The sequence below is a fragment of the Chroicocephalus ridibundus genome, chromosome 15, assembly GCF_963924245.1.
Source record: "Chroicocephalus ridibundus chromosome 15, bChrRid1.1, whole genome shotgun sequence".
Lineage (NCBI taxonomy): Eukaryota > Metazoa > Chordata > Aves > Charadriiformes > Laridae > Chroicocephalus > Chroicocephalus ridibundus.
This window is the reverse complement of record NC_086298.1, coordinates 10,578,186-10,602,963: the sequence shown is the minus strand read 5'-3', so window position 1 is coordinate 10,602,963 and position 24,778 is coordinate 10,578,186. Positions and strand designations below refer to the sequence as shown.

The 24,778-nt window shown below is 54.0% G+C and overlaps 3 protein-coding genes, 1 long non-coding RNA gene and 2 other non-coding genes across 7 annotated transcripts; 4 read left to right on the top strand and 2 right to left on the bottom strand.

Moving 5' to 3' along the window:
- PIERCE1 (piercer of microtubule wall 1) lies at window positions 1-6,199 on the bottom strand. The gene is made up of 3 exons (XM_063352963.1): window positions 5,988-6,199; window positions 5,811-5,889; window positions 1-4,899 (listed from the first exon to the last, which is right to left on the bottom strand). Exons 1-3 carry the CDS (start codon window positions 6,098-6,100, stop codon window positions 4,714-4,716), a joined length of 378 nt encoding a protein of 125 aa, XP_063209033.1. The 5' UTR covers window positions 6,101-6,199; the 3' UTR covers window positions 1-4,713.
- Window positions 6,200-6,223: 24 nt separating this feature from the next.
- Window positions 6,224-8,089, top strand: MRPS2 (mitochondrial ribosomal protein S2). Its single transcript, XM_063352962.1, has 4 exons — window positions 6,224-6,316; window positions 6,405-6,461; window positions 6,680-6,809; window positions 7,187-8,089. The coding sequence occupies exons 1-4, from the start codon at window positions 6,289-6,291 to the stop codon at window positions 7,728-7,730; spliced, it is 759 nt and encodes a 252-aa protein (XP_063209032.1). The 5' UTR covers window positions 6,224-6,288; the 3' UTR covers window positions 7,731-8,089.
- Window positions 8,090-8,542: 453 nt separating this feature from the next.
- Window positions 8,543-13,445, top strand: LOC134523777 (uncharacterized). Of its 2 annotated transcripts, none has more exons than XR_010073403.1 (5): window positions 8,543-8,634; window positions 9,086-9,141; window positions 9,970-10,026; window positions 11,072-11,123; window positions 13,199-13,445. It is a non-coding gene; the product is annotated as an uncharacterized LOC134523777 (long non-coding RNA). The 2 variants fall into 2 exon arrangements; XR_010073404.1 differs by having other exon boundaries at window positions 8,549-8,909.
- Window positions 9,339-9,471, top strand: LOC134523954 (small nucleolar RNA SNORA17). Its single transcript, XR_010073447.1, has one exon. It is a non-coding gene; the product is annotated as a small nucleolar RNA SNORA17 (small nucleolar RNA).
- LOC134523955 (small nucleolar RNA SNORA17) lies at window positions 10,072-10,205 on the top strand. Its single transcript, XR_010073448.1, has one exon. It is a non-coding gene; the product is annotated as a small nucleolar RNA SNORA17 (small nucleolar RNA).
- Window positions 13,446-14,163: 718 nt separating the features above from the next.
- Window positions 14,164-23,773, bottom strand: DIPK1B (divergent protein kinase domain 1B). The gene is made up of 5 exons (XM_063353141.1): window positions 23,615-23,773; window positions 20,567-20,701; window positions 18,281-18,388; window positions 17,901-18,077; window positions 14,164-17,081 (listed from the first exon to the last, which is right to left on the bottom strand). The coding sequence occupies exons 1-5, from the start codon at window positions 23,675-23,677 to the stop codon at window positions 16,269-16,271; spliced, it is 1,296 nt and encodes a 431-aa protein (XP_063209211.1). The 5' UTR covers window positions 23,678-23,773; the 3' UTR covers window positions 14,164-16,268.
- Between the last annotated feature and the right edge of the window lie 1,005 nt (window positions 23,774-24,778).

The window sequence follows — 24,778 nt, the reverse complement described above, 5'->3', positions numbered from 1 at the left end:
TCTCCCTTGAAGACAGTCACAGCGTTTGCATTACCCGAACCAGGGAACAGGATCTCGGTTCACCAGCTGCTTTTGCTTCTTGCCTTTTGTTGTCTTTAGCCACCCACTGTCCTGAGACTGTAATCTCCTGTGTGACAATAGCGTGTGACTTCCTTGTGACTGTGAAACAGAATCCAGATCTTTAAAGATGCGGCTGTTTAGGGGAATGTCATTCTTAATAACAAAAAAATGAAGAAGGAGAATCTACAAAGTGCATGGGCAAAAAAAGTTGTGGGTATTGTGGGAAGTGCGAATGGGGCTTGCCATTTTAGTAGAACCTTAACAGCAGTTTTCTTTCCTGGTGTTTGTGGTCAGGAAGTGGTGTTTTCCCTTGTGCTCAGCCCTCTCTGTTGGTAGCACTAGGGCTAGCAAAAGGGGTTCCATGTTTTTGAGGCAGAGTTTAGCAGGTGAGATGTGTGATTCAGTTGGAGAGCACTCAGTGTATCTCTAAATGGCCTTCTGCAGCCTCCAGGATTAACTCATCATCCTTTCTGCCCTGGTATGGAAGGCTGGTGTTAGTGAGTCTAGGAGCCCTTGATGGTGCAGAGATGGGATGAACGTGCTTTCTTGCTCACGGGGGATGTTGTGACACCCAGCACTGTGGCTCTTCTAAAAGGCAAGGAGATTCAGCTAGTCTTCAAGGTGGGAGGGAGGGAAGGAATTCTGCTGGTTTGATATTCACACGGTGCTGTCACCCTTGGTGTTTCTGGACCAATATGCTATGGCTATTCCACCTCCAAGTCCTCACAGTCGTATTTGGTCTCAGCAAGTGATTTTTTTCCAGAGTTTCTCTCATGGGAATTGCTGACTTGCCAAGGAGGAGCAAGCACCCACAGGGGATGTGGGTCAACGAACATCTTGGGCATTGGCGCCGCAGCCATAAGAAGAGTCCATGGCACTGCTGGCCATATCGTCATTCTGGGTACAGCTCTCATCACTCATTGGAAAAAGACAAGCCTGCTGTCTTGGAGCAATAAGGAATCACTTTTATACATTACAGATTAAAGGCTGAACAGCTGAGGAGTAGAAAGATTATATTGAATGAGAACAAATTCATGAGCAAGAGTCCCATGCGTGTGGTACCAAGTTTGGGATTGCATTACAAGCCTCCTGAGGTTGAATCTTTATAGATGCAGTACTAAAAGCATTTTTTCCCCTGATATTTATTACGGATATTTTCTCATTTTTTGATACTGATCATAACAGGCAGCCAACCATAGAGCAGGCACAGGCTATATGCCCCTCCTGGCCCTTTTCAGTGCTCCAGCCGTAGCTCTGGTGAATGCCCAGAACAAGCTCCTTTTTCCATTAATTCAGTCCTCCGGAGGCATTAATTTGATCCTTTATCTACTGCAGTAGATACGTGCATGGAACCATGAACTCCAGTCTACTCAAGCATGTAAAGAAGTTACTTTTTTTTTTTTTTTGCACAAAGATTATTTTTTTTTTTAGTCAGAGCACAAAACTTGCTAATTTGGATGGTAAACAAAACTACTCAGTATATTCCATTATGGCTACCAGTAAGTTACAGCATCCTGATTGCGAGACCAGAGTTCTCAGGCAAATCTGTGCTCGCTCAGGACTTTGAAAATAGGTATACTGTTTTATTTTTACCACAGTGACTGTTTTTCTGTGCTTCAGGAAGGGCAATCTTCAAGGATCCTCAGGGGACCACAAGGACTACTTTAATTTTTTATAAAGAGTTATTTGCTGCTATTTTAGGAACACGTGTTTTGACGTGTAGCTGCTTTTTATGCAAGGAAGGAGCACACCATCTCTGCCGCCATTTCTTTTGTTAATGTATATGCTTTTTAATTTTTCAGACCTTGAAGAACTGCAGTTTGTCTTGGTTTGATAGTACAGCCTCACATAATTTTATCTGCAAATGTGAAAATCTTGCTTTCAAAATATAGAGTAGAAAGAGACTTTCTGGTAGATTCTTTATGGTAAAATGCATCATCTTGAGGATGATATATTGAATTTGTACAGGTATTTCTTTAAAAAAGTGTATTGGGTCTCTGCATCCAAACAAACAGGTCACTATTTCTTAAGCCTAACAAAATAGGGAAATGTAGGAAAGAAAACACAAGGAAAATATGTCTTTGGCCTAAGTATGGGAAGTGTCACCTTGAGCAAATCAATGTGTAGAGTCACGTCTCTTGGGGCTGGCTGCAGCTGAAGCTCGCGTGTTGCTCCCTTCTCAGCAAACCTCAGGGGAAGCGAATTGGATAACCTTGCTCCACCATATCTCACGATACAGTCTATATGAGGGTGACGTGAGGTATACTGCATGCAAGACTGTTCAAAGGCACTGGTTTCAGTTTAAGAATAAAACAAAAAAGAGAAGAAATTAAGGCAAGGAAAAAAAGGGGTGGGTGGTTTTAGATGAAGAATGAAAACAGGTGGAAAATATGTGACAAAACCCACTAAATTTATATTTAGAAGAGGCAGTCTTATCCCTAAATTATTCCACCTGCAGAAAAGTCTGTGGATAAAAATATATGTTAAATTGTCAGAACTGTTTGTATTAATTCAGCGCTTTATGTTATTTTTCCTTTCAGGAGAAGAAAGGGAAGTTATGAGAAGCTCAAGGTACTGTCTAGAGTCTAACAGAAGAATAGCAGTGAATGATAGAGGGTTGCTTATTTGTTTTCATGCATTAAATATTTAAAAAGTTAACTTTTCAGTCCCACTTCTGCTTAGTATATTTACTTGTTCCGATGTATTGGTGTGTCTTCACACCACAGCAAAGGCAAATTTCGCCGACTGTTCTGTTTGAGATAACCAAGTGCTTTGCAGCGAGAACTGGGCTTGTTTGGTGGGTGCCAGTGAAATCTTGCTGCTGGATCCAGGCACATGTAGCTTCGCTGGGGTCTGAGTGTTTAAAAAAAGCCCAAGTACAGGCCTGCCCAGTTTCGGACGTCAGATTTTTGCTTAGTGACATTATTAAATAAACGGAATAGTTCTACCTTGCAAATATGTTTACATATGTCATTGTCATGCTTCCTGTCAGTTTATAAGACTATATAAAAGGGACGCAAAGAGGGAATATTTCTAACATGAAGAATACCATTTGCAGTGGTACTTGGACATAGTATTACACTTATTTTTTTTTAATTTATTCATTTTTTTAGCAAACAGCTGAAACAGTAGTACACTCATTTTTAATGTATACTATCAGTTTGTTGTTCCTGTAAGGTAGGAGCATTTCTCATCCCTAAACAGGCAGACTGGTTTCTCTTCAAGACTAGTTTTTAAGCAAAATGTGCTAAGGTTTTCCTTTTAGGGCCATTACTGTCTAAATGATGCAGTTTCACTGGCTGCGTAACTACAGTTGTTGCAATAAAAGTTAAGAAAACATTTTCTTTTTGCTTAGTTGTCTTTATTTGAATAATTTCTTGAAACATTGTTGTTTTGAGAGGTGAGAAAGATGAACGTGCTTTCTATAAGAAATCCAAAGGCTTAATGAATACCTCTGGAAAACGTGCAGTTTGGTTATTCATTAAATAGTACAGAATAGTTTTAAAATCTTAACTTTTAATGATATGTGGTACATGAGCCAAGAGTTTAAAGGATTGTTAGTGACAGAGAAAAGCTTAAAGGAATATATATATATGTAATGTATATTGTTCCAGTATTTCTAAGCATATGCTGCCTATAAATTAAGTAAAATGGTTTGTATGAGCTCTTTACTGACCTTTAATCACATGAAATCTTTCTAAATTAAGATAGTATTCCTCATAACATTCGCCCTGTAAATTAGTTATTTTCATCTAGTACCAAAGTGGCTGTATGTGTTTTTCCCAAGAAATTAGTGAACTCGGTTTTGATAACACAGATTTAAACTCCTTTCCCCCAAAGCTAAATTTGTGACATTAACTAAGTAGGAGTCCTGTTAAAAAAAAATAATAATACATAAAACAGTTTGGGTTCAGGGTTATTCTTGGAAATGCGCTGCTACCTTTAACTCACTGATTTTGTAGCTCTTAATCATGTTGTAAGAGCTAGTCTTGCATTACCAAGCTGAAAATTTTCTTTTCCTGTGTTCAAGAGAAAAATTCTCATTAAATCCTGACTTAGATGGTTAATAGCGTGAAGCACGTGTTCATCTGCTGCTGGTTATTGTGCCCTATGAATTATTTTCCTGATGGTCTAGGCAGTTTTGCTCTCCTCAGTGATAACAACGCAGATTTTCACTATCGTTTAAGTACTGCAGATACCTTGCAGCAGACACAACGCTAATGCCACAGAAGGCAGTGATCAGCCGGTACTAATTGCCCTTTCCTTGCAAATCTTCACAGAGTCAATATTGGGTGAGCAATATCCCAAAATACTGAGCTGGATGTTATTCCCAAAGCCCTCGTGGAGCAGTGTGGCAGGGGAAGGTGTGCTGCCCAGGTTTGCTTTCGCAGCCACAGCGTTCCCGTATGCTCAAAAGGCATTTTGAAAAGCAACATTATTGATATTCTCGATGAAATACCCTTAACCTCGTTTAGCCACTACAGTGTAGCATCACAGTGCCTCCTGTCACGCTGTCAGGTGGGGCTTAGCAACAGATTTTGGATAAGGTCAGTGCTGCTGTTTGCTTGCTTTTGGGGTTTTTTGTATTTTTTTTTTTTATCCAGGCAGCCAGCAGTAAACTGGCTTCATGTTGTCATCGTTACTGGTGCAGATCTAACAGTGCGACGGGCCGCTTGGGTTGTAGCTGGGGTGGAAGTTGAGGTGGTCATAGGCGGTGATGAAGTTGTCTGGACCGGTGACGTGACTCTTCTCCAGGGAGGTGTTCAGCCCGTTATCTCTGTACATGCCGTACTGTGCCAGAGTGTTTGAAAACGCGTGCGAGGTGACATGGAACGAAGTCTGTGAGAAAAGGGGGGGAAGATGTTTTAAATGTCAACATCAATAGCACCTGCCACGTGCAGAAGCTTGCATGCAGTGATGAGGGCACTTCATCTTCACGTGCTTCGGGAAGTTCATTGCCAGGGGGATGAAGGGATTTAGAGCAGCCCTGCCAAGACAGACTTGGGGTGCTGGTGGAGGAGAAGCTGGACATGAGCCGTCAACGTGCACTGGCAGCCCAGAAACCCCCCGCAGCCTGGGCTCATCCCCAGCAGCGTGGGCAGCAGGGTGAGGGGGGGATTCTGCCCCTCTGCTCCGCTCAGGGGAGACCCCCCTGCAGCGCTGCCTCCAGCTCTGGGGCACCAACAGCAGAAGGACACGGAGCTGTTGGAGTGGGACCAGAGGAGGCCCCGGAGATGCTGGGAGGGCTGGAGCCCCTCTGCTGTGGGGACAGGCTGAGAGAGCTGGGAGGGTTCAGCCTGGAGAAGAGAAGGCTCCGGGGAGACCTTCCAGCCCCTTACGGTGCCTCAAGGGGCTCCAGGAAAGCTGGGGAGGGACTCTGGAGCAGGGAGGGAGTGAGGGGGAAGGGTTTTACACTGAAAGAGGGGAGATTGAGATGAGAGATGGGGAAGAACTTTTTTGCTGTGAGGGTGGTGAGCCCCTGGCCCAGGGTGCCCAGAGAAGCTGTGGCTGCCCCATCCCTGGAGGGGTTCAAGGCCAGGTTGGACGGGGCTTGGAGCAACCTGGGCTGGTGGGAGGTGTCCCTGCCCAGGGCAGGGGGTGGATGGGACTGGGTGGCCTTTGGAAGGTCCCATCCAACCCAGGCCATTCCATGATTCTGCGTCGCAGAGGCCAAAACTCGGAGACGCGTCTACCGAACCCCCGGCCGAAGCCAGGGGGTGCCTCCGTCACCCCGCACCCCCACCACCTACCGGCACCTCGTGCACCGTGGGGGCTCTGCTGCCGTAGGTCTGGTTGGTGGTCCGGTACCGGGGGTGCGGCTCCGGCTTCCTGCGGGAGGAGAGCACAGAGGGGAGCGGGGCTGCCGGGGGGCTCGGCGGGGCGGGGGCCGCGCTCGCCCGGGCCCGGTGGCCGGTGGCCGGTCTCACCCGTAGCCGCGGAAGCAGGCTGGCTGCTGGAAACGGCCGGGCAGCCCGGGGCTGGTGCGGTACCAGTCGCTGGTGCGGGGAGCGGGGCTGCCCGCGGCCGCCGGGCGGGACATGGCGGCGGGGACGGGACTACGCGTTGCCCGGCGACGGGACGCGGAGGGCGGGCAGCGATCGAAGCGGGCCCGGCCCCCCCGATGCAGGAAGCGGAAGGCGCCGCCTGACCTTCCTCCTCCTCCTCCTCCTCCTCCTCCTCCTCCTCCTCCTCCTCCTCCTCCTGCTCCTGCTCGGCCGGGCGGGGAGCATGGCGGTGCCGCGGCTCCTGCGGGCAGGTGAGCGGGTCATCGAGCCCGGCCCGTCCCCACCGAGCCCGGCCCGGCCCGGCCCGTCCGTGCGAGCCCCGTGTTTCTCTCCCCGCAGCAGCCCCGCGGCTCTACAGCAGCGCACCGGCACCGGCCCCGGCCGCCCGGCCCCGCGGTGAGTGCTGCCGCCCACCGGCACCTTCCCGCGGGGAAAGGGGGGGTTCCCCGAGCCGGACCCCCGGCACCGGGGGCAGGCGACGAGCAGTGACCTTGCCGCTGTCGCCAGACCCTTGCTGTACTCGGCAGGGCCTTTCTCCAGTCCTGGCTCATCCCCTGCAAACACGAGAGGAACCGGTGATGGATTTATTTGTTATTTTTTTCCCCATCTCTCAGCGGCGGATGACAAGCTGCTCTCCGAGCCTCTCGGCCACCCCGACTTCTTCAACGTGAAGGAGCTCTTCTCCCTGAAAGATCTCTTCGATGCTCGGGTGCACCTGGGGCACAAAAAGGGATGTCGGCATAGGTGAGTGACCCCGTTTTGTGATCCGTCGCTTGTTGACATCGGGAGTGTTTCCCCGGACCCTGTGAGCCTTTGGGGGCTGCACTGGGTCAGCCTGGGGCTGGAACTGCCCCTGCAGACCCACATCCCCTCCTGGTCACAGTTACTGCCCTGCAGAAGTGCAGGGACCCCACTCAGTGTGGGCCCTGAGCGGGGTGTGGGACCTGCACCCCTTGAGCCGGGCTGGGACAGACTCTGCAGAGAGCTCCTGTGGTACCAGATGGGAGCAGGGGTGTGAGAAGGTTTCTGTGGAGCCACACCATGTTCAGAAACGTGGCTGCTGGATGCCTGTAGCACCCCGTCCTGCGTCCCCTTGTGTCGCCCTCCCTCTGTCCCTGCAGGTTCATGGAGCCTTACATCTTCGGCTGCCGCCTGGACCAGGACATCATAGACTTGGATCAGACGATGCAGCATCTCCAGCTGGCTCTCAACTTCACCGCCCACGTCGCCTACCGCAAGGGCATCATCCTCTTCATCAGCCGCAGGCGCCAGTTCTGCCACCTGGTTGAGAGCACGGCGCGGGAGTGCGGGGAGTACGCCCACACCCGATACTGGCAGGGCGGCCTGCTCACCAACGCACACATCCAGTTTGGGTCCGGCGTCCGCCTGCCCGACCTCATCATCTTCCTCAGCAGCCTCAACAACGTCTTTGAGCCCCATGTGGCCATCCGGGATGCTGCCAAGATGAACATCCCAACGGTGGGTGTGGTGGACACAAACTGCAACCCCTGTTTGATCACTTATCCTGTCCCCGGGAACGACGACAGCCCCACCGCCATGGAGCTCTACTGCAAGCTCTTCAGGATGGCCATCATCCGCGCCAAGGACAAGAGGAGGCAGAGTGAGGTCTTTGACGAGCTGCGGAGCAACGTGGAGGGCAATTAGAGCCCTAGGGACAGGCTCGGCCGTGCCCAGACGCCTGGTGATGGGCGTCCTGCTCCACTCCCGTGGGCATTGATCCTGCACCAACCCAACTGGGCTGGTTGTGGAAAGGACCCGGCAACTCTGCCGCTGCGCAGAGGTCCCATGGCGGTCACAACTGTCTCCAGCTCAAAATAAAATTATGCGGAGCAATGCGAGGGGAGACGGAGCCAGGGCAGAGCCAGCTGCTGTCCTTGTTTGTCCCTCTTGCAAGGAGGTGGCTTGCTCCTGTGGCCTTCTTGTCCCTGAGCTTGTGATCTCACTTGAAACCACTTGTATCTTCACGCTTCTTGGTATGACAAATAAAGGTCCCTGTGATCCTTTTTCTTTCTTCCCTTGTGAAATGGAAGGTACAGGGGAGTCTCTGGGCAATGTTTATGGTCCCGGGAGGGGGGGATGAAGGATGTTCTCAGCCTGGGGACCCTCAGGGCATTGCAGACCGGGGGCGGGTGGGGGGACACAAGGCAAGCCGCTGCATCGCAGCATTGGAGGGTCCCCATTTTGTCCCGGCGTCCAACCTCTGCCACCGCCATGGGGAGTGGGGGGCTGCAGGATGCGTCTGAGGAAAGGGAAACGCAGCCCCTAACGCGCTTTGTGTCTCTGCGGGAGGGCTTGGGGCGGGGGGTCCCGGTCCCCCCCCGTCCCCGTCCTTGTCCTGGTTCCGTGTCCCGGCCGCTCCCTGCTCTGCGCCCTCCCAGCCAGCAGGGGGAGCCCGCGGCAGCGAAGGCGCTGCGCAGAGTGTTCCCGCGCCGCTTCCGCCCGCCCGCCCGCCCGCCCTTTATAAGCGGAAGGCGGGAGCCGCGCTGTCTTTTCGTCGCGTCGCTCGGCGGGATGAGGGGCGGCAGCGGGCGGCTCGCTCCGTCCCGGGGTGAGGGGGGGAAGCGAGCGCCTCCGGTCCTCTCGGTGCCGGTCGAGGAGAGCCATTCTGGGCAGGGCCCGTGCCGCCCCGACCGCCGGCCGCTCGCCCCGGCCTCCCTTTCCCGCGCCATGTTGCAGCGAAGCTCTTTCAGGGCGGGCCTTGATGGCGGCGGCGGGTTTCGCTGCTCCTCGTCTCCCCCGTCGCTGAACACGGGAAGGATGCAGTGAGGAGGTGGCTGCGGACCGGCAGAGCCCCCCGTGCGGCGCGGGGAGGGTGTGATGGAGGTACGGGTGGGGTCCGGAGCGGGCCCCAGGGCCCCGTCCGGTGCTCGGTTTGCTTCAGGCAGTGCTGTAGTAGCGTAGATCGGGTGTATTATAAACTGAAGTGTAGGAATATACTAGGATTAGGAATCAGCTAAATGCTTGTGATTAACTGAATTCTTCTGCCTTTCTTTTTTCAGCCTGGCGGAAGAAAAGGGGTGAAGTGAAAAAGATTGTGCATCTTTAAAAATCCAGGGTAAGCGGTGCCTAACGCTACGGCTGTGCGAGGGAGTTTCAGGCATCTTGTTATCTTAAGCGGTCTGTTACATTTAGTATCTACACTTGCACCAAATACCTTTAATACTACTTTCTGACTAGGTGATATAATCCTGTTCTTACACATACGTGTAACTGTCACTTTTCTTCGTCTTTCTGGGTGGTTTTTTTTTTCAACCTGCCACAGGCGTTGCAAAGGTGGCTGCTGTGGCATCTTTGTGTCATTAGGTGGCAGAGAGAGACAGGCTGTGTTCTACGCTCGTTTGTTCTGACGCCCGTGAGCACTCAGAGTGATTGATAGCCTGACATTATTTATAAATAGTCTGGTTAACAGGAAGCTCTTGAGAAACGAGGCCTTCCCGGTTTTGTTTTGTTTTGTTTTTTAATTGCATTAAATGCGGGATTTCTATGAAATAAAACAGAAAGGTGGAATGCTTGACCTGGAGTGGATTTGCAGGAGGACGGCGGTGCGTGGCTTTATGATTATTTAGCCTTAAAAGCGGTAGGGTCCAGTTGGTGCGTAGACTTGTATTACAGAAGGATGAGTTGGAGTGATCTGTCTAAAGCCACGTGGCACGTTGGCGACATCACTGGGACCACGTCCTGGAAGATGGATGCTGGCAGCCCCGACCCTTTTCCTCTCTGAAAGTAAAAATGTGCCTGCACTATGCATTTATTTCTTTAGCGTCCCTCTCTTACCGGCCCTTTCAGATTCCTGTTGTCTGTGAAACAGTAACCATATAACCAGGTTTTGAAGCGTGTCTAAATATGTAAAATAAATGCTGTATATGTTCCACTTCTTTTTCAGAGAAAGCCATGTGACGTGGCAGAGGTCTTCTCAAAGACCTGAGGAGCAGCAGTGGATGTAAGTTCCCCCGTGGAATAGGGAATCTCTGCTGTTAATTAGCTCCGTGCCCCAGCTCGTGTTGCAGATGTGGCTGTAGTGCCATGTTTGTGTCATTAGGTGGCAGAGAGGAAAAGGCTGTGTCTTTGCTAGTGCTCTGGAACCTGTGGGCACCCAGGAATGATGAGCAACCTGACAATTATTTCTTGTTTTTCCTGTTTTGTTTTGTTTTTTTTTTCCTTTAATGTTAATCTTAAATTGTGAAGGATGGACAGCTGTGGAGGGACAGGGTACAGAAGGTAGCCCTGTCCTTCACTGTGACAGCCATTGTCTTAATGAACACCTTGTTTATGTGACAGATAAGAGATACAACTGACTTTTTTGCTGTCATGTTGTACGTTTTAGAAGTTAAACTTCTATGTTTTATTAACATGTTTTGTTAAAAGCTAACTCAGGTTTCTTGCATATCGTATCTTTTATTGTTATGGAGGAATGGCAAACTCCAGGTTTCTTTATTCTAATAGTTCTGAGTCCTTGGAGATTTGCTTTCCTGACATGTTAATATCACTAGGGGTCAGAGATGGAGGGGCTTCCTGGGCCTGAAACTTGTGACTGTTCAGAGACGAGTAGCTTGACAGTTTCCATGCACACCTCTCTCCAGAGACTTGGTGGAAGATGGAGCAAATTTCCTTTGAAAAGCAGTTAAAATTAGGCCAATTTTAACTGCATCAGGGGAAGGACCTTCCTTTTTTTTTTTCTTTTTGCAAGGAAAAATAGAAGTGACAGCTCTATTCTTAAATTCTATTTTTATATATATATAAAAATAGCTGGGTGTGGATTTAGCATGTGGAGAAAATTGCACCCTGTTCCCAGCAATAATAAAAAAACTTGGCCAACAACATACTTCTAAGGGTGCCAAAGAAGTTTGACCAGAAGGTGCAATCATCAGTCTTCTGAAATGCAGCTTTATAATCATGGTGACGGGGGAGAACGGGGAGAAAAACAACCAAACAAACCACCTCGTCCCCCAAAGTAATGAAACTGAAGATCTTTTTCCTTCTTACAGTTACTGTTGAGAATGGGACTGAGCTCTGGAAAACTTGCTTCAAATGTTGAAGGTGGGTATTAGTCATTTCTTGGAAACATACTAAACCTCAAAGCAGTCACTGTCTGCGTAGGAGCCCTTGGGTTGGTACGATCGTGTCCCTCCTGACTTCTCGTGCGACATGGGCAAATAAAAAATATTTAAATGCTACTAGTGCATACTTGCATAAAGAACTTAAAATTCAATATTTTTTTTATCTTTTTTTTGTCTGGCAAACCTCTACTTTAGGTGGAGTGTTTTCAGCTTCCTCTGTTTTACTAATGCAGTAGTTTTCGTGAGCAATCTTGAACGCTCTTCTGATTAACTTTTTTATTTCCCTTCCTCTTCAGTAATCCAAGCAAAAAATTATTGCTAAAACCTGAAGTCTTTTAAAGGCCTTCTAAACTAACTTTCAGTAAGTGCGGCAGCGGAATGCTTTGCCTTTTTTCCCAAGGCAAGATTTAGCTTCCCTGAGCATCGTGTTCTGGCTGGTAACCCAGCAGACAAAATATAATTGAGCACAATGTGACATTTTTAGTTGGTTTCTGCTGTGTTTCTGCGCCAGCATGGTGGCGGAGGAACTCGACCTCCGAGGCAGTGAGCCGCCGGGGCGCGCAGGTATCCATATATCCAGATAGCTGTGTGTCACTGTCCTTTCTTGGGTGACGTGGTGCACGTGAGCCTCTGCTGAGCTGGTGTTAAAACAAGCGGCGAGGGAAGCTCTGGCTGCACATAGATGCTATTGTGAAACTCGAGAGGCTTTGCAGTGACTAATAGCTTGACAAAATCTGGCAGTGCTAAATGGTGGAAAATGTCCTCATTAAATGGGCATTATGAGGGCCAAAGGTGCCATTAACCAAACGGGTAGCTGCTGGCTGCAAAATGAGCCATTTAATTGGGAAAAGTCACTGCCTACCAGCAGTGGCTTTGGAAAAAGAATGCTAATAAGGTTGTTGGGGATATGGTTATGCAAAGAGGCATGCCTTAAGATGTGACTCTCCCATTTAAATTCCCTGACTTCTTTTAACCCTGAAATACATACTTGAGGGTTTTTTTCATCAGATTTTACTCACATCAAGGGTCCTGTAGGGGTAGTGAGTGCCTAATGATGCTCTCTTTAGAACTTGACTGTATGAGCCATAGGACAGCTATTAAAATTTTCCTAATAGCATTTGCTGTTAATCGTCTTCCCAAGACCGAGCGGCAGTCCCAGGCTATGAATATTGCTTTACTGAAAGAATTACCTGTCTCTCAGCTGTGGGAAGGATGAATATTTTGTATTAAAGTGGTTTTGAGAGAAATTAAAAAAATCTTTCTGCACATTAAGTTAGCCCTTCACCCTTTAGAACTGGTTTATATCTTGGCTTTAAATGCAGGAATAAGCCCAGCTTTTCTTTCTCGTCACTATTAATAGCTTGCCTCTGCACTGAGATTGGCAAACTCGCCTTTGATTTTTAGGGAGCCTAAGAATTGAAAGAGTAACCGAGAGCAGGCTCCAGCTATCGGGCTGCTAAATTATCCCTTCACTCCACTTGCCAGAGCGCGCTCTGCCTAGCCAGAAGATTTTTTTCAAAACCATTCTGATCTAGTGGCAAAGAACCTCTCCTACATTAGTCTTAATTTCTGAGTGCCATCTGCCTTCTGTCACTGCCTTAGGTCCTGATCACACAGGTTTGCAGACACTGGGCTTCCACTGGCTGCAGTGAATGCAGCCAGCGCGAGTTTAGGTGTTCTGTGATTCTGGACTGAAGTAAATGGCTTTCGGAAGTTTCCCCGTTAATCATCGTAACCGAACCCAGGTATAACTTCCCCTAAAACTTGGTTTCATTTTAGGAAGCTTTTTCTTTTTTCCTCTGGGATATGAAAAATCTTTGGACAGTCCCAAGACAAACCTGATATAATTCATCAATCAGCTGAAAATGTTGCCTCTGAAATAAAAAGCAATTCTCTGTCCCGGCCAGCTGCGCTGCCTTAGCCCAGAGCGTGAGCAGCAGGAGTCTGATGGTATGGATTAATTAGCTGCTTAGGATTAACATTTCTTGCTAACTTCTGCTGGCTGTATTTATTTGAAGTTGTTGCTTAATATTCTGGGCCTTTTCTTACTTGCAGATCACGCCGTGAGTTTCGGAATTTCTAGCAAACCTGGCTGCAGCGAAAGAAATGGTTGGCGGTGTCTGCGTTCGGAGATTCCTAAAACTTCATCTGTTCTCACGCGGGGGTTCAAGCACACCCGCAGCCCAGAGTCCATGCGAGGTGGCTTGTGCTTCTGAATGTTTGCTGCAACCTGGGCATTCAAATGTCAGTTCGGGGAAAAAAAAACCAAAAAAAACCAACAACAACAACAAAAAAAAACCCCCCCAAAAAATTACAGCTGTTCTGCTCCGAGCGTTGTTCTGCTTTCGCTGTGCTCCTATTGAGTGGCCGGGAGAGCTCTAGTCCTGCCCTTCTCCCAGCCAGCTCGGCTCACACGTCTCTTCTCACAGCCATAACCTAAGGCACTGCTGTTGCAATCCATGTTTTCTCTACGTGGTTAAGGATTTATCTTTTTTATTAAAAAAAAAAACCAAAACAACTAAATAAAGATGCTACCAAAAATAAGGCTGAAATGATTATGCTTGTGTAGCTGTAACGCCCCAAGTAATACTAATTTGTAACCGTTCTAGGATTTAAGACTTTTACTTGTGGCTATGAGAACTGGGATGGTTTTTTAGTGGAAACAATGAAGGGTAGGAGTCCTGCTGCTTACCTCCCTCCCCTTGTAGCACAATTCTGCTGCTGAAGCAGCAGCATCTGCTGAGATCGGGCTGTCAGTCTCTGTGTTCTGGCTTTTCCTCTTTTTTCCAGCTAATGTGGGAAATCTGGAGAAGGCATGAGTGTAAAATACCTTTCCCTGTAGTCATTTTTCTCCCAAATTGTAGAGTAGCTTGTAAACCGTAAGCATGTGTCTGAAAGCGCTTGTGCTTTTTATTAGTGGTGAAGAAAACTCTGCTCTTGGGGTGAGTGACTCATAAGTGATGCCTGGGAGTGGCCGCTGCCGCTACCGGGGTGTGCGGATCAATAAGTAAAGCGACAGGTCTCGTCAGAAGTGTCTTTATTTGAATGAAGCTGTTTTGGCAAGTTCTTTAAAGTACAGGGGCTGTCTCTCCTTGAACTGCACCGTAAATGCATAAAGAGATTCCGATATTTCTGTGGATAAGCAAGGAACGTGGTGATTTTTCCTCTTTTCTAGGTGCTGGCCCCCTGCTTTATCTCATACTGCTTTGGGGGAAGGGAGCGGTGGGGATTAAGTGTGGCGGGAATGATGCTTATCTGGGCAAAATTTACTAGTAAATTACAACCAGAGAAGGGAGGGTGAAAAATGGCTTTCCTGAGAAGCTGAGGAGAGGATTTGGCACCGTTGTTGGGTTCCTTTTTCTCATGGCAGAAGAAAAATTAATTTGTCGGTGGAGCTGGTTGCCATGGGAATGCAGGACAAGAGCGGAGGCGCCGGGATGGCTGCGTGGGGGCTCCTTACCCCATTCCAGGCCTTGCCTTTGCCCTCCCGACTGCTCCCGTGCAGGTGAACCTGCACCAGTACACACCAGTACAGACCAGTGCGGGGCCTCGGCCGGCCCGGCGGTGTTGGGACCGAATGGAGGGCGACTGCGAGGGGCTGAGCAACTTGCCACCCTTCAAACGCAGAAACGCTCAACCTTCCCACCGGTGAATTCTGCCGGGAAGCCCACGCCTCGGCGGGAAGGGGGCTGCGCTGGCTCCGTGCTGGGTTTAGAGCAGCGGTGACACTGAAACATTTCCTCCCTAAATAACAGTGAGGGGTGATGATGAGCCTGTAGAACTAATAGGAGGAAATACTGATATCCCTGCTCCAAAGGGCTCATAAATTTGCAGCCACACCACCACCGATGGCCCGCACGGGCTGGATATGCTGCCAGATGTCATTTTTTCTGGGTGATCGTACTGGAGATACACGCTCCGCTGAGCAATTCTTGGCAAGAGCCCTGGTATACGGTCCGGCAGCAGGAATATGGTTGTGCTGGGAACAGAGCAAGCTCAGGGTAGTTTACATAAACTCTTCCTCTCTACCCACCGTTTTAAAAAGGTTGCTATAATTGTGTGTTTAAAGGAAACAGACTAGTTAAGAGACCTGGGAGTATTTACACAGCCAAACAAATGTCCTGAAACCTGCTGAAAGCTTGCCTGGAAATTCATTTTAATAACGAGAGCAGCACTGGATTATTCTGGTATTACTCTTCAACCTCTGCGGTGCGAGCCCAGCTTAGTTTTAGGGGAATTAAACCAAGAAGTTGGGTTATCCCTGCTGTGGGGCAGAACACACGGAGCACATGTGTTAACCGACGGGAATTGTTCATGTTTAGCCCTTTTCCTTTAAACTATCCTTGGCTTTAGGTGCTTCCAAAGCCGCCACGTGATGGGGAACGGCTCCCGCTGCCAATTCGAGCCGGGCGGGAGCCTCGCGTGAGCCACGGCATCGCTGTCTGGGGTCAGGCACTTAAAAAAAGGGAACGAAAGGATTGCCGGGATTCTCCGCTGCGGAAAGGACAGCTTATCTGCTGCCTAAGTGGCAGCTGGATCTGCTGCGGATGACTCAGACACTTAAGGAGAGACTTTTGAATAGAGAAATCTACCTTTTTTCTCCTTTTTAGATCATAAGCAAGCTGGTACTTTAAAAGCTGCTGTTTCACTATTGATGTACTGGTGTGATTCACGTAAAAGCTATTTATTTACATCAGAGACGTTCATCAAAAGAAGACGTGACAAGTACAGCATGAATGATTCATTCCCATCTCTCTGCGCTGCTTTCCTGTTAATCAAGAAACAGGGAGATGCGTCCAGCTGGGCTCCGCTTCCTTATGGCTTTTCCGTGTCATCTCCATCCCCCTGCGCCTGCTCAGCCCGGCTCCCGCTGTCCCAGCTCCGCAGCATGCTCTCGCCAACTGTGTCGATGGTCCTGCTGGGCGGTGGAAGTCATGATGCTTGGGTTTCCATGAAGGAGAAGGGGCTGCAGCTACGCTCAACTCCCTGCGCAGGGTGTGTTTTTCCTGGGGGGAAGCGGGTGGGGAGAAGATGGCAGAAACAGGCCTTCAAACCCTTGGGCTTTACTCCAAGACTGCAGATTCTGAACTCCGGGGCTGTGCTTCCCCCGCCGGCCCTGACCCCGTTAGGAATATTTGGTGTTTGAAATCTTCTTCCAGAGCAAGGTCTTGAGGTTGTTGAGCACGAGGGAGTGGTGCACTTCCACCTGGCTGGCCAGGCCGCTGAGGGTCATGCAGGTGCGGAGCTGTTTCTGCAGCTCCTCCTTCAGCTCCAGCGGCGCCCCGTACAGCAGGTAGTCCTGCAGCAACCCGCAGACCTTCGCCAGGTTGGGCTGCACCATGTCGCTTTTGCACTGCTTGAGGAGTTTGTCGCACGGCGCCGTACAGTCCTTCCCGTAGGTGCAGTCCACATTCTGCTCACAGTGACGGCCCTTGAGGAAACCTCTGATTGTCATCTCCGTCGCCACCTTCCTCAGGTTGACCATTTTGAAGTCGTATTTGTCGTTGTAGCCCACGTTCTTAAAGCCAGTCTCGCAGATGTAGAAGTTCCCGTAGGTGCCGTGGAATATCTCCTCCACGAACTCCAGAAGGCCGATGGCGATCTTTGCCCGCCGGGGCCAGGCTGGTGCAAACCACTGGTGGATGATTTGGTGGACGACAGAAGGCAGCAGCGACTGGAGGAAGGGGGGGACATCCACTCCGTAGAGGGAGGTGTGGGGGATCTTCTCGGTGACGTAGAGGTCCCCGCAGTGCCCCAGCAGTTTGGAGGTGTGCTCTTTCTCGTGCAAGGAGAGCATGAGAAGAAACTCATTGAGCTGAAGTAGCGCCCAGATGGATTTGGCCTCTGCTAAAGACACTTTTCCATCCCGGTTCACATCTGCCATGGCGATGATCCGGCCCACCAAGGCTGCAAGAGAAGGCTGATCTCCCAGGTTGGACTGCGAACAGAACAAGAAGCGGCATCAGACCCTTGCAGCTCTCTGTGTTTGGGCTTCGTATCACAGAACTGAGCTGGGGAGAGGAGGAAACAGCCACCGTGCTCGAGGAAATCTGGTGCCGTACCAATGTGTGTGGTTGGAAGGATGATGCTGCGGGGACTGGAGCCCCTCTGCTGTGAGGACAGGCTGAGAGAGTTGGGGGGGCTCAACCTGGAGAAGAGAAGGCTCTGGGGAGACCTTAGAGCCCCTTCCAGTCCCTCAAGGGGCTCCAGGAAAGCTGGGGAGGGACTTTTTACAAGGGCATGTAGTGATAGGACGAGGGGTAATGGCTTCAAATTGGAAGAGGGGAGATTTAGATTCAATATTAGTAAGAAATTGTTTGCTGTGAGGGTGGTGAGCCCCTGGCCCAGGGTGCCCAGAGAAGCTGTGGCTGCCCCATCCCTGGAGGGGTTCAAGGCCAGGTTGGACGGGGCTTGGAGCAACCTGGGCTGGTGGGAGGTGTCGGCGCTGCCCGGGGGCTTGTGAATAAGCTCTGCCCAGCACAGACACCACCCGCAGCCGCGGCGCCGTGGCCTCCGGAGTGGCTGCTACCAACAGCTTGCAAATAGGAGTTCCTTTTTGAGAACGGAGGTTTCTCCCGGCTATCCCAGTTCTTGCTCTGCAGCAGGGGCAAGGCGCCCTGCCCGGCACCCAGCAGCTGATGGGGGAGTGTGGGCCAGAGGAGCTCTCGTTTAAGGGGAAGGGAGACACAATTAGTCTTTCTGACTCGTAAGTGGCATCTCGGACCTGCAAGATCCCAGCGGGACCCTCCACACTGACCTTCAGGAAGTTGAGGAGCATTTCTTTGAACTCATCCATTGACGTCCCTCGTGTGGGTTTGTCAAAGAGGACCACGTCCCTCCTGGGCACAGAGTCTGGGTGGCTGTCTGCCTTCAAGGCTTCTTCGATGCCGCATTTGATGATCACCTCCCTCTCCCTCCAGAGCCCACTGTAAACCTACGGCAAAGGAGAGGGGACACGGCGGGGCCGGGAAGAAAACAACAGCAAGTGCAGAGAACTGGGGTTGGGTTCAGTCTGGGATGGGTACAGGGATGGGGTGACGGGCAGACGTGCGGGTGGGTGGAGGAGGACATTTCCCTGCCTCGACGCTTGTACCCATCCCTGCCGTGCGGTGGTTTCCCCGGCGGGCAGAGCCCTACCTGCTGGGTGGGAGAGGAGGAGAGGCAGTGCTGGAAGAGGAGGCTGCGCTCCTCACACAGGTCTTTGCACGTGGAGCCAGAAATGATTCCTTTCTTGTACTGGTCACACTGGGGAGGAGAAGGCAGAGAGAGGAGCTCAGCGGGGGCAGCTCCCTGTTTGCCCGAAGAAGTCTGACGGATCCAGGCTCAGCCCCACAGCTCGTATCTGGGGCACCCCGAGCACACGAGCTGGGGGGGTGCGAGCCCCGCCGGCCCCGCCGTGCTGCCGCCAGCCCTGTGCCCGTCACCTGCCATCCCCAAACTCAGCACCCCCCACCTTCCTGCAGCAGCGCTGGGGCCCGCACTCTGGTTTTCTTTAATTTACCGCGTGTACCTGACAGCACCATCAATGCCATCGTGTCCCCAGTGAACCCTCTGTGTTCATGAGAGTCTCTTATACAGGAGAAAAACACCCCTTAGAAGAGGCATGTCTGATTTTAAAGCCACGCGGGCTGTTCAGAGGCAAGAACGGTATTTCCAATTGCCAACAATTTCTTTCTTTCCTGGGATTTCGAGGTTCTCAAGCACAGAGGGGCTGCTCGGGGTCACCACCATCACTTTGGCCCCAGGTTCTGCAGCCTCCGAGGTGCCGCCAGCCACGGGGGACCCTGGCCACGCCGCAGGGCGTGCAGGTGGCTTCAGACGATGATTGCATCTTGGTAGCCATTTTGGCGAGTTCAGGGTGTCTGGGAGGGAGGGGAGCACCTTGTCCTCGGACTTTCATCGGGAAGAGGTACTACCAGTTGCTCAGAGTCCAGCCCCCTCCAAACTCCCCACTCTGTGTCTTCGAAAGAAATCCCATCCCAAAATCTCTGCTCCGAGACCCAAATATTTCTACTGGCCCCAGAGCAGGGACTTTAACGGGGGAGACGTGGGGAGAGGAGTGCGTAGGTGCACCCGGGGCTGAGCCCTGGCCAAACGGGCAGCAGCCTTGGGCAGAGCCCCCCGTCTGCAGGCAGGGCCTTTGAGGGGGCTCGGTGCCCCGGGCAAGCTGGGGCTGGGCTAGCAGGGACCCCCCCGCGCTGCTGGAGGGACCGCAGGGGGTTTGCTCCCGGGTGCTCCTGCTGCGAGCCCAGGGGTTCGGGGAGCTGCCAGGGCTGGAGCAGAGGGCACGTGGAGCCGGGCGAGGATGAGGATGGACGGGCTCAGGCTGCCCAGCAGAGCAGCAGCCCCTGCTGTGAAATCCCAGTCCAGGGGGTGGCGGGGACAGGGACAGACGGTGGCTCGGATCTGCAAGCCCGGAGGCTCGGCTGGGAGCTGGAGGCATCTCCGGGCGGGAGAGGCGGCAGCTCTGCAGCTTCACAGCAAGGGCACAACAGCCTCAGGGCTGGAAACAGGAGCTGCAGAAATTTACTCCATCTTTTCCCTCTTTTCCCCTCATCCTGCCCCGACACGGATGGGAATTACCCCTTGGACCTGCTCACGGGGGACACGGCGCCTTCAACCCCGAGCTCAGAAGAGGAATTAGCGCTCAAGACCCTGTGGTCAGAGTCATGCAGAAAATCAAATTAAACGATCGTCGCTGTTGTTATGGCAATTCCTGCCTCCCTCCTCTGCTGAAGGATTGATGAACGAGGCGTTTCCAGCCAGAGCCTGGCATCCCCCTCCTCCCCTGGGCTGGGGGGGGTGACCGGCTCCCCTGCCGCGGGGCAGGCACAGCTGTCCCCGGGGGGCTGCCAGCCCTGCGGATGCTGTGGGGAGCCGCCTGCACCCCACTGCAACCCCCAGGCGGGGGCAAAACACGCCAAGCCAAGCTCCTGCGAGGGCTCTGCTCTTTGTGCAGGATGCTGCTTTCTCTAGGGCACGCCAGCGGTTACAGGGAGGTACCCGCGGACTGGCTGCCCCCCTTTTTTCTCCGGCTCTGCGTTGCTCGGGGAGGGGGGGGGACTGGCGCGATGCTCTCCCTGCCCGCAGATCCTGCGCTGACATTGCAACTTCATCTCCACAGACACTAATCTGCCCACGTCTGCCCTGGCCCGCTTCCCTCCAACATCCCATTAAATGGTTTCGCCGTCGTCCTGGCAGGATAAGGTCACCTCTCCCGCTCCGAGCTCCGCGTGACGCCGGGGACGGTGCCGGGGAAGCAGCTGCCAGGAGAGCGGGATGCCACCCCGGTGCTGCCTGCCCGGCTGCAAAGCACCCCACAGGGCTTGGGGGGAGGGGGGGCTGGAAATGGGGCTTCCGCAGCTCCAGTCACCCCAGCACCCCGAACCGGGAGTGCCGCGGGGGCTGCCGGCCACCACTCACGATTATCATCCGGCAGACGTGACCGCGGCAGAGCTCGGAGTAGGAGGAGTAATGCATGTACGCCACCCAGCTGCCCACGAAGATGCCCAGCCACACCACCAGCAGGTATTTCACCTTGATGCCCGGGAGGCGACTCTGGAAGGAAAAGAAAACGTGGGTGAAGGCCAGGGCTCTGCCAGGGCTCTGTCGTCCTGCACAAGGACAACGACTTCTATCCAAACCAAACCGAGCATCGGGGAAACCTTCGGCCTTTTTTACATATATATATATTCACTATTATGCAACTCCTGCTGCAAGTAGGTCACTTAAAATTCCCTAAAAGCAGGGAGATTACGGCTCTGGGCTGCAAGGAGCTGGACGCCGTGCATCCCCACACCCGGGGACCGCGGCTCCGTACGCCTGCTCTCCTGCCATGGCGAGGGCAGAGCCCGCTGCCCTCTGCAACCCCAGCGTTCACCATCAGGGCTGCGAGAGGCTCCGCTCCCCCCCACTGAGACCCTTCTCACCAGACCCCCCCTCGCAAAGCCCCACAGGCAGGGCACAGGGAGGCCACCGCCGCCGGCTCCCGCCTGGGAGCGGGCAAGTAACAAAGCTGGAAGCGCACGGATAAGACTCAGTGCAAACGTCTCGCCGGCTGAGAGATGCAGCGTGATTTTCTTTTCCTGGCTTCGTTTCTTCCCCTCTGCCCCCGTGACAGCGACAGCAGCGCTGCTGCCATCTGGCCTCCCCGCCATGTCGGCTGTTTACCTGACCCGTATAACACTGTGCAGATCCCCGGCGATTCCTAAGGGCAGGGAATTAATCCTTGTGTCAAACACCCCATTCCCTGTGCTTTCTATAGATAATTCCTGCTCCACGCTAGGCCAAAGAGAGCCCTTGGCCAGTGGCCACCTCCAAACCCCCCTCTCTCCTTGCACCGCATCAGCCAGCGAGACCGCGACCTGCTGCTGGGATAGGCCTGGATCCGAGCGGATGCGGCCATGTTACAACCTGCCAGGGATCCTTGCTTGGGCCTTGTAGCCCAAAACCACTTCCATTTCCGAAATGCCTCCTCCCTGGCTCCTTGCCAAGCGCTGTCAGGGCTCTGCCCCGCGGCAATAACCGGCGCCGGTGGAGCCTCCTGCCCTGCCGTCGCACCGGCTCAGCTCACCCCAGCGCCGGTGAACGGGCTTCAGGAGAAACGGCAAGCGAGGGTGAAACAGGCAGGTCTGCCTTGAGATCGTGACATTTTCCATGTTAATTGGAAATGCCGAAGTGTGAAGCGGGCCACGATGCCCCCTTTGCCTGTTGAGCAATGGCACCGCTAATTAACGCCTGCTAAAGAGAAGCCGACCATGGCGAGGACGTGGCAAAGACAAAGGCCGGGTGGCTGCTCCTGTGAGCTGAAAACCAGCTCAGGTCCCTGAAGTCAGACGTACACCACTGCGACCCGCGAGACCCTCCCCAGCGCCCCAGCCCCCCGAAAACTCCCCAGGACCCTGCCCTCAGCAAAGGGGCCCTTTCCACGGACTTCCCACTAGAGACACGTCCTGGGGTGGCAAAGCTCCGGAATAGCCAAAACGTCCCTTTTTGCTTATTCAGACCGAGAATCTGTCATGGTCCCGGGGTGGAAAGGGGGGTCAGGACTGCGGCATAGGGAGCCTTGGTTTCACTGTCCCTCTAAATGGTGGAAAGAAACACGGCGGTGGGGGATGCATTGCAATGAGAGGTTCCACGGGGCTGTGGTAATATTTTGGATCGTAGCCGGTGCTATGGTTTCTGCCAGGACATGAGTCTCCAGGCACAGGGGGCTTCCCTGCCCATCTCCTGCACCAAAGGCTGTTACCTTCGCTTGTGTGAGTTGCTGTGTTTACTTTTAGGGTGACTCTGAGGGACCTGGAAGTCACTTTGGGCCCGAGCTGACTTCAAAGGCAAAATGGACGCAGCATCACAAAATCCTGCTCCATCCCTGCGGCTCCCCTGCAGCGCCCGGGGGACACGGGGGTTGTTTCACGGTGGGTCTCAGTGATGGGGACAGTGCCGGGGCGAGCTGTTCTCCCAGGGGTGGCTTGGTGTGGCTGTCACCCGCCCTTCCCATGGGATATCTGCGCAGGTGACCACAGCACAAGGGCTACCCCCAGCTCCCACCCCCCCTCACTCCGCACCCAGCTTCTCCCTCGCTGCCAGCCCCAGCCCCCAGCCCCTGCCCACCGCCGCGGCCCCACGCAGCCGCTCCTCAGGCCTTTTGTCTTGGAAGAAGAGCGTCTGTGGGGGCGGCTCAGCAGCCAAAGGCCCGTCTCCCCTGGAAGAAGAACCGCAGCATCCACCTGGCTCTCGGCTGTCCTGGGGACCCATAGAGCCCCCCCTCTAAACACTCCCCTTGGCTGTGCAGCCCTTCTCGCACCCAGTGAGCCCCAGCCCTGTGCCCACCTCCTGCCCGCATCCTCTGCCCACCACACACCCCCTCCCGTGTCCCCCCTTCTCCCCTCCAGCGGGATCACCTCTCTGCTCCAGGACCTTCGCCAGAGCCAGGGTTTCTCATCCCATGGCTGCAGAGAAGACCCCCAGGCCGGCATCCCCAGCCCCATCACCGCCGGGTCCACGGAGCGCTGAGACGAGTCCCCAACCCCCCGGCCCCCAGCAGCTCAGGGATGGGAAGAGCGGATAAAAAAAAAGGGAAAATAAAGAAAGAGAGGGAAGGAGTCATCCCTGCCCTGCACCGCTGCACCGGCTTCTCCATTCCCCGATGACGGATGGGCTGCCCTGGTGCTCCATGGCCGGTGCGGCCGCCCCAGCACCACAGAGCGCGGGTTGTGCAACCGCCTGCGGCTCCCGGTGCCGGTCCAGGTTCTCCCGGTACCGGTCCAGGTCCCCCCGGTGCCGGTTCCCGGCCTCTCAGCCCCTCGCACCGGCCGGCGGGGGAACCGCGGTGGAGCATCCCTTTGTGCACGGCCGGCGCCGGCGTGCGGAGCCGGGCATCACCGAGCTCCCCCCGGCCCCGGCCCGGCGCATCATCCCACGGCCCGGTGCATCCCCCCGCCACGGCCCGGTGCAGCCCCCCCCCGGTACCTGCAGGCCCTTGGAGATGGGGCAGAACAGCACCAGATGCACCAGCCGCCGGATCCTCCGCATGCTGCGGGCGCCCCGCGGCCGCGGGCCTCAGGCTCCGGGGGGCATGGCCGGGGCGGCGGCGGCCCCCGCCTCGCCGCCGGAGCCCCGGGGGGGGCCGGGGAGGGGGGGTGGGGGTCCGCCCGCCCGCACCGCCGCAGCGCGCCCGGCCCGGTTCGGCGGGGCTCGGCGCGGCTCCGCCCGGCTCGGCGCGGCGCGGGGCGGCGCACGCAGCTCCGCCGCAGCCCGGGGAGGCGGGGGGCTGCGGCCCGGCACGGCCCCCACGGCCCCCACCCCAGCCGCCGCCGGGTCCCACCCACGCAGGGTCAGCCCAGCCCCAGGGATGGGGGTCCCAGACGGGGGTCTCAGCCCTCAGCACGGGGGTGCCACCCACCCGGGGGTCCCACTCTACAGCACGGGGGGTCCCACGCTCCAAGGAATCCCACCCGGGGATCCCAGCCGCACCACAGAGGTCTCACCCACCCAGGGATCCCACTCCAGAGCATGGGGGTCCCACCCTCCCAGGGATCCCAGCCAGGGGTCCCACACACCCGGGGAATCCCACGCCACAGCACAGGGTCCCACTGCACAGCATGGGGGTCCCACCCACCTGGGGATCCCACCCGGGGGTCCTGCCCCACAGCACGGGGGTCCCACGCTCCAAGGAATCCCACCCAGGGGTCCCATCCATAGCATGGGAGTTCCACCCACCTAGGGATCCCACCCTACACCACGGAAGTCTCACCCACCTGGGGATCCCACCCAGGGATCCCACTCCACAGAATGGGGGTTCCACACACCCGTGGATCCCACCCGGGGACCCCACGGCACAGCTTGGGGGTCCCACCCACCTGGGGACCCCAATGGGGGGTCCTGCCCCACAGCACAGGGGTCCCACGCTCCAAGGAATCCCATCCGGGCGTCCCATCCACAGCATGGGGGTTCCACCCACCTGTGGGTCCCACCTGGGGATCTCACCCCACACCACGGGGGTCCCACCCACTTGCGGGTCCCACTCCACAGCACGGGGGTCCCAGCCGGGGGTCCCACACACCCGTGGATCCCACCCGGGGACCCCACGCTACAGCACAGGGTCCCACTCCACAGCATGGTGGTCTCACCCAC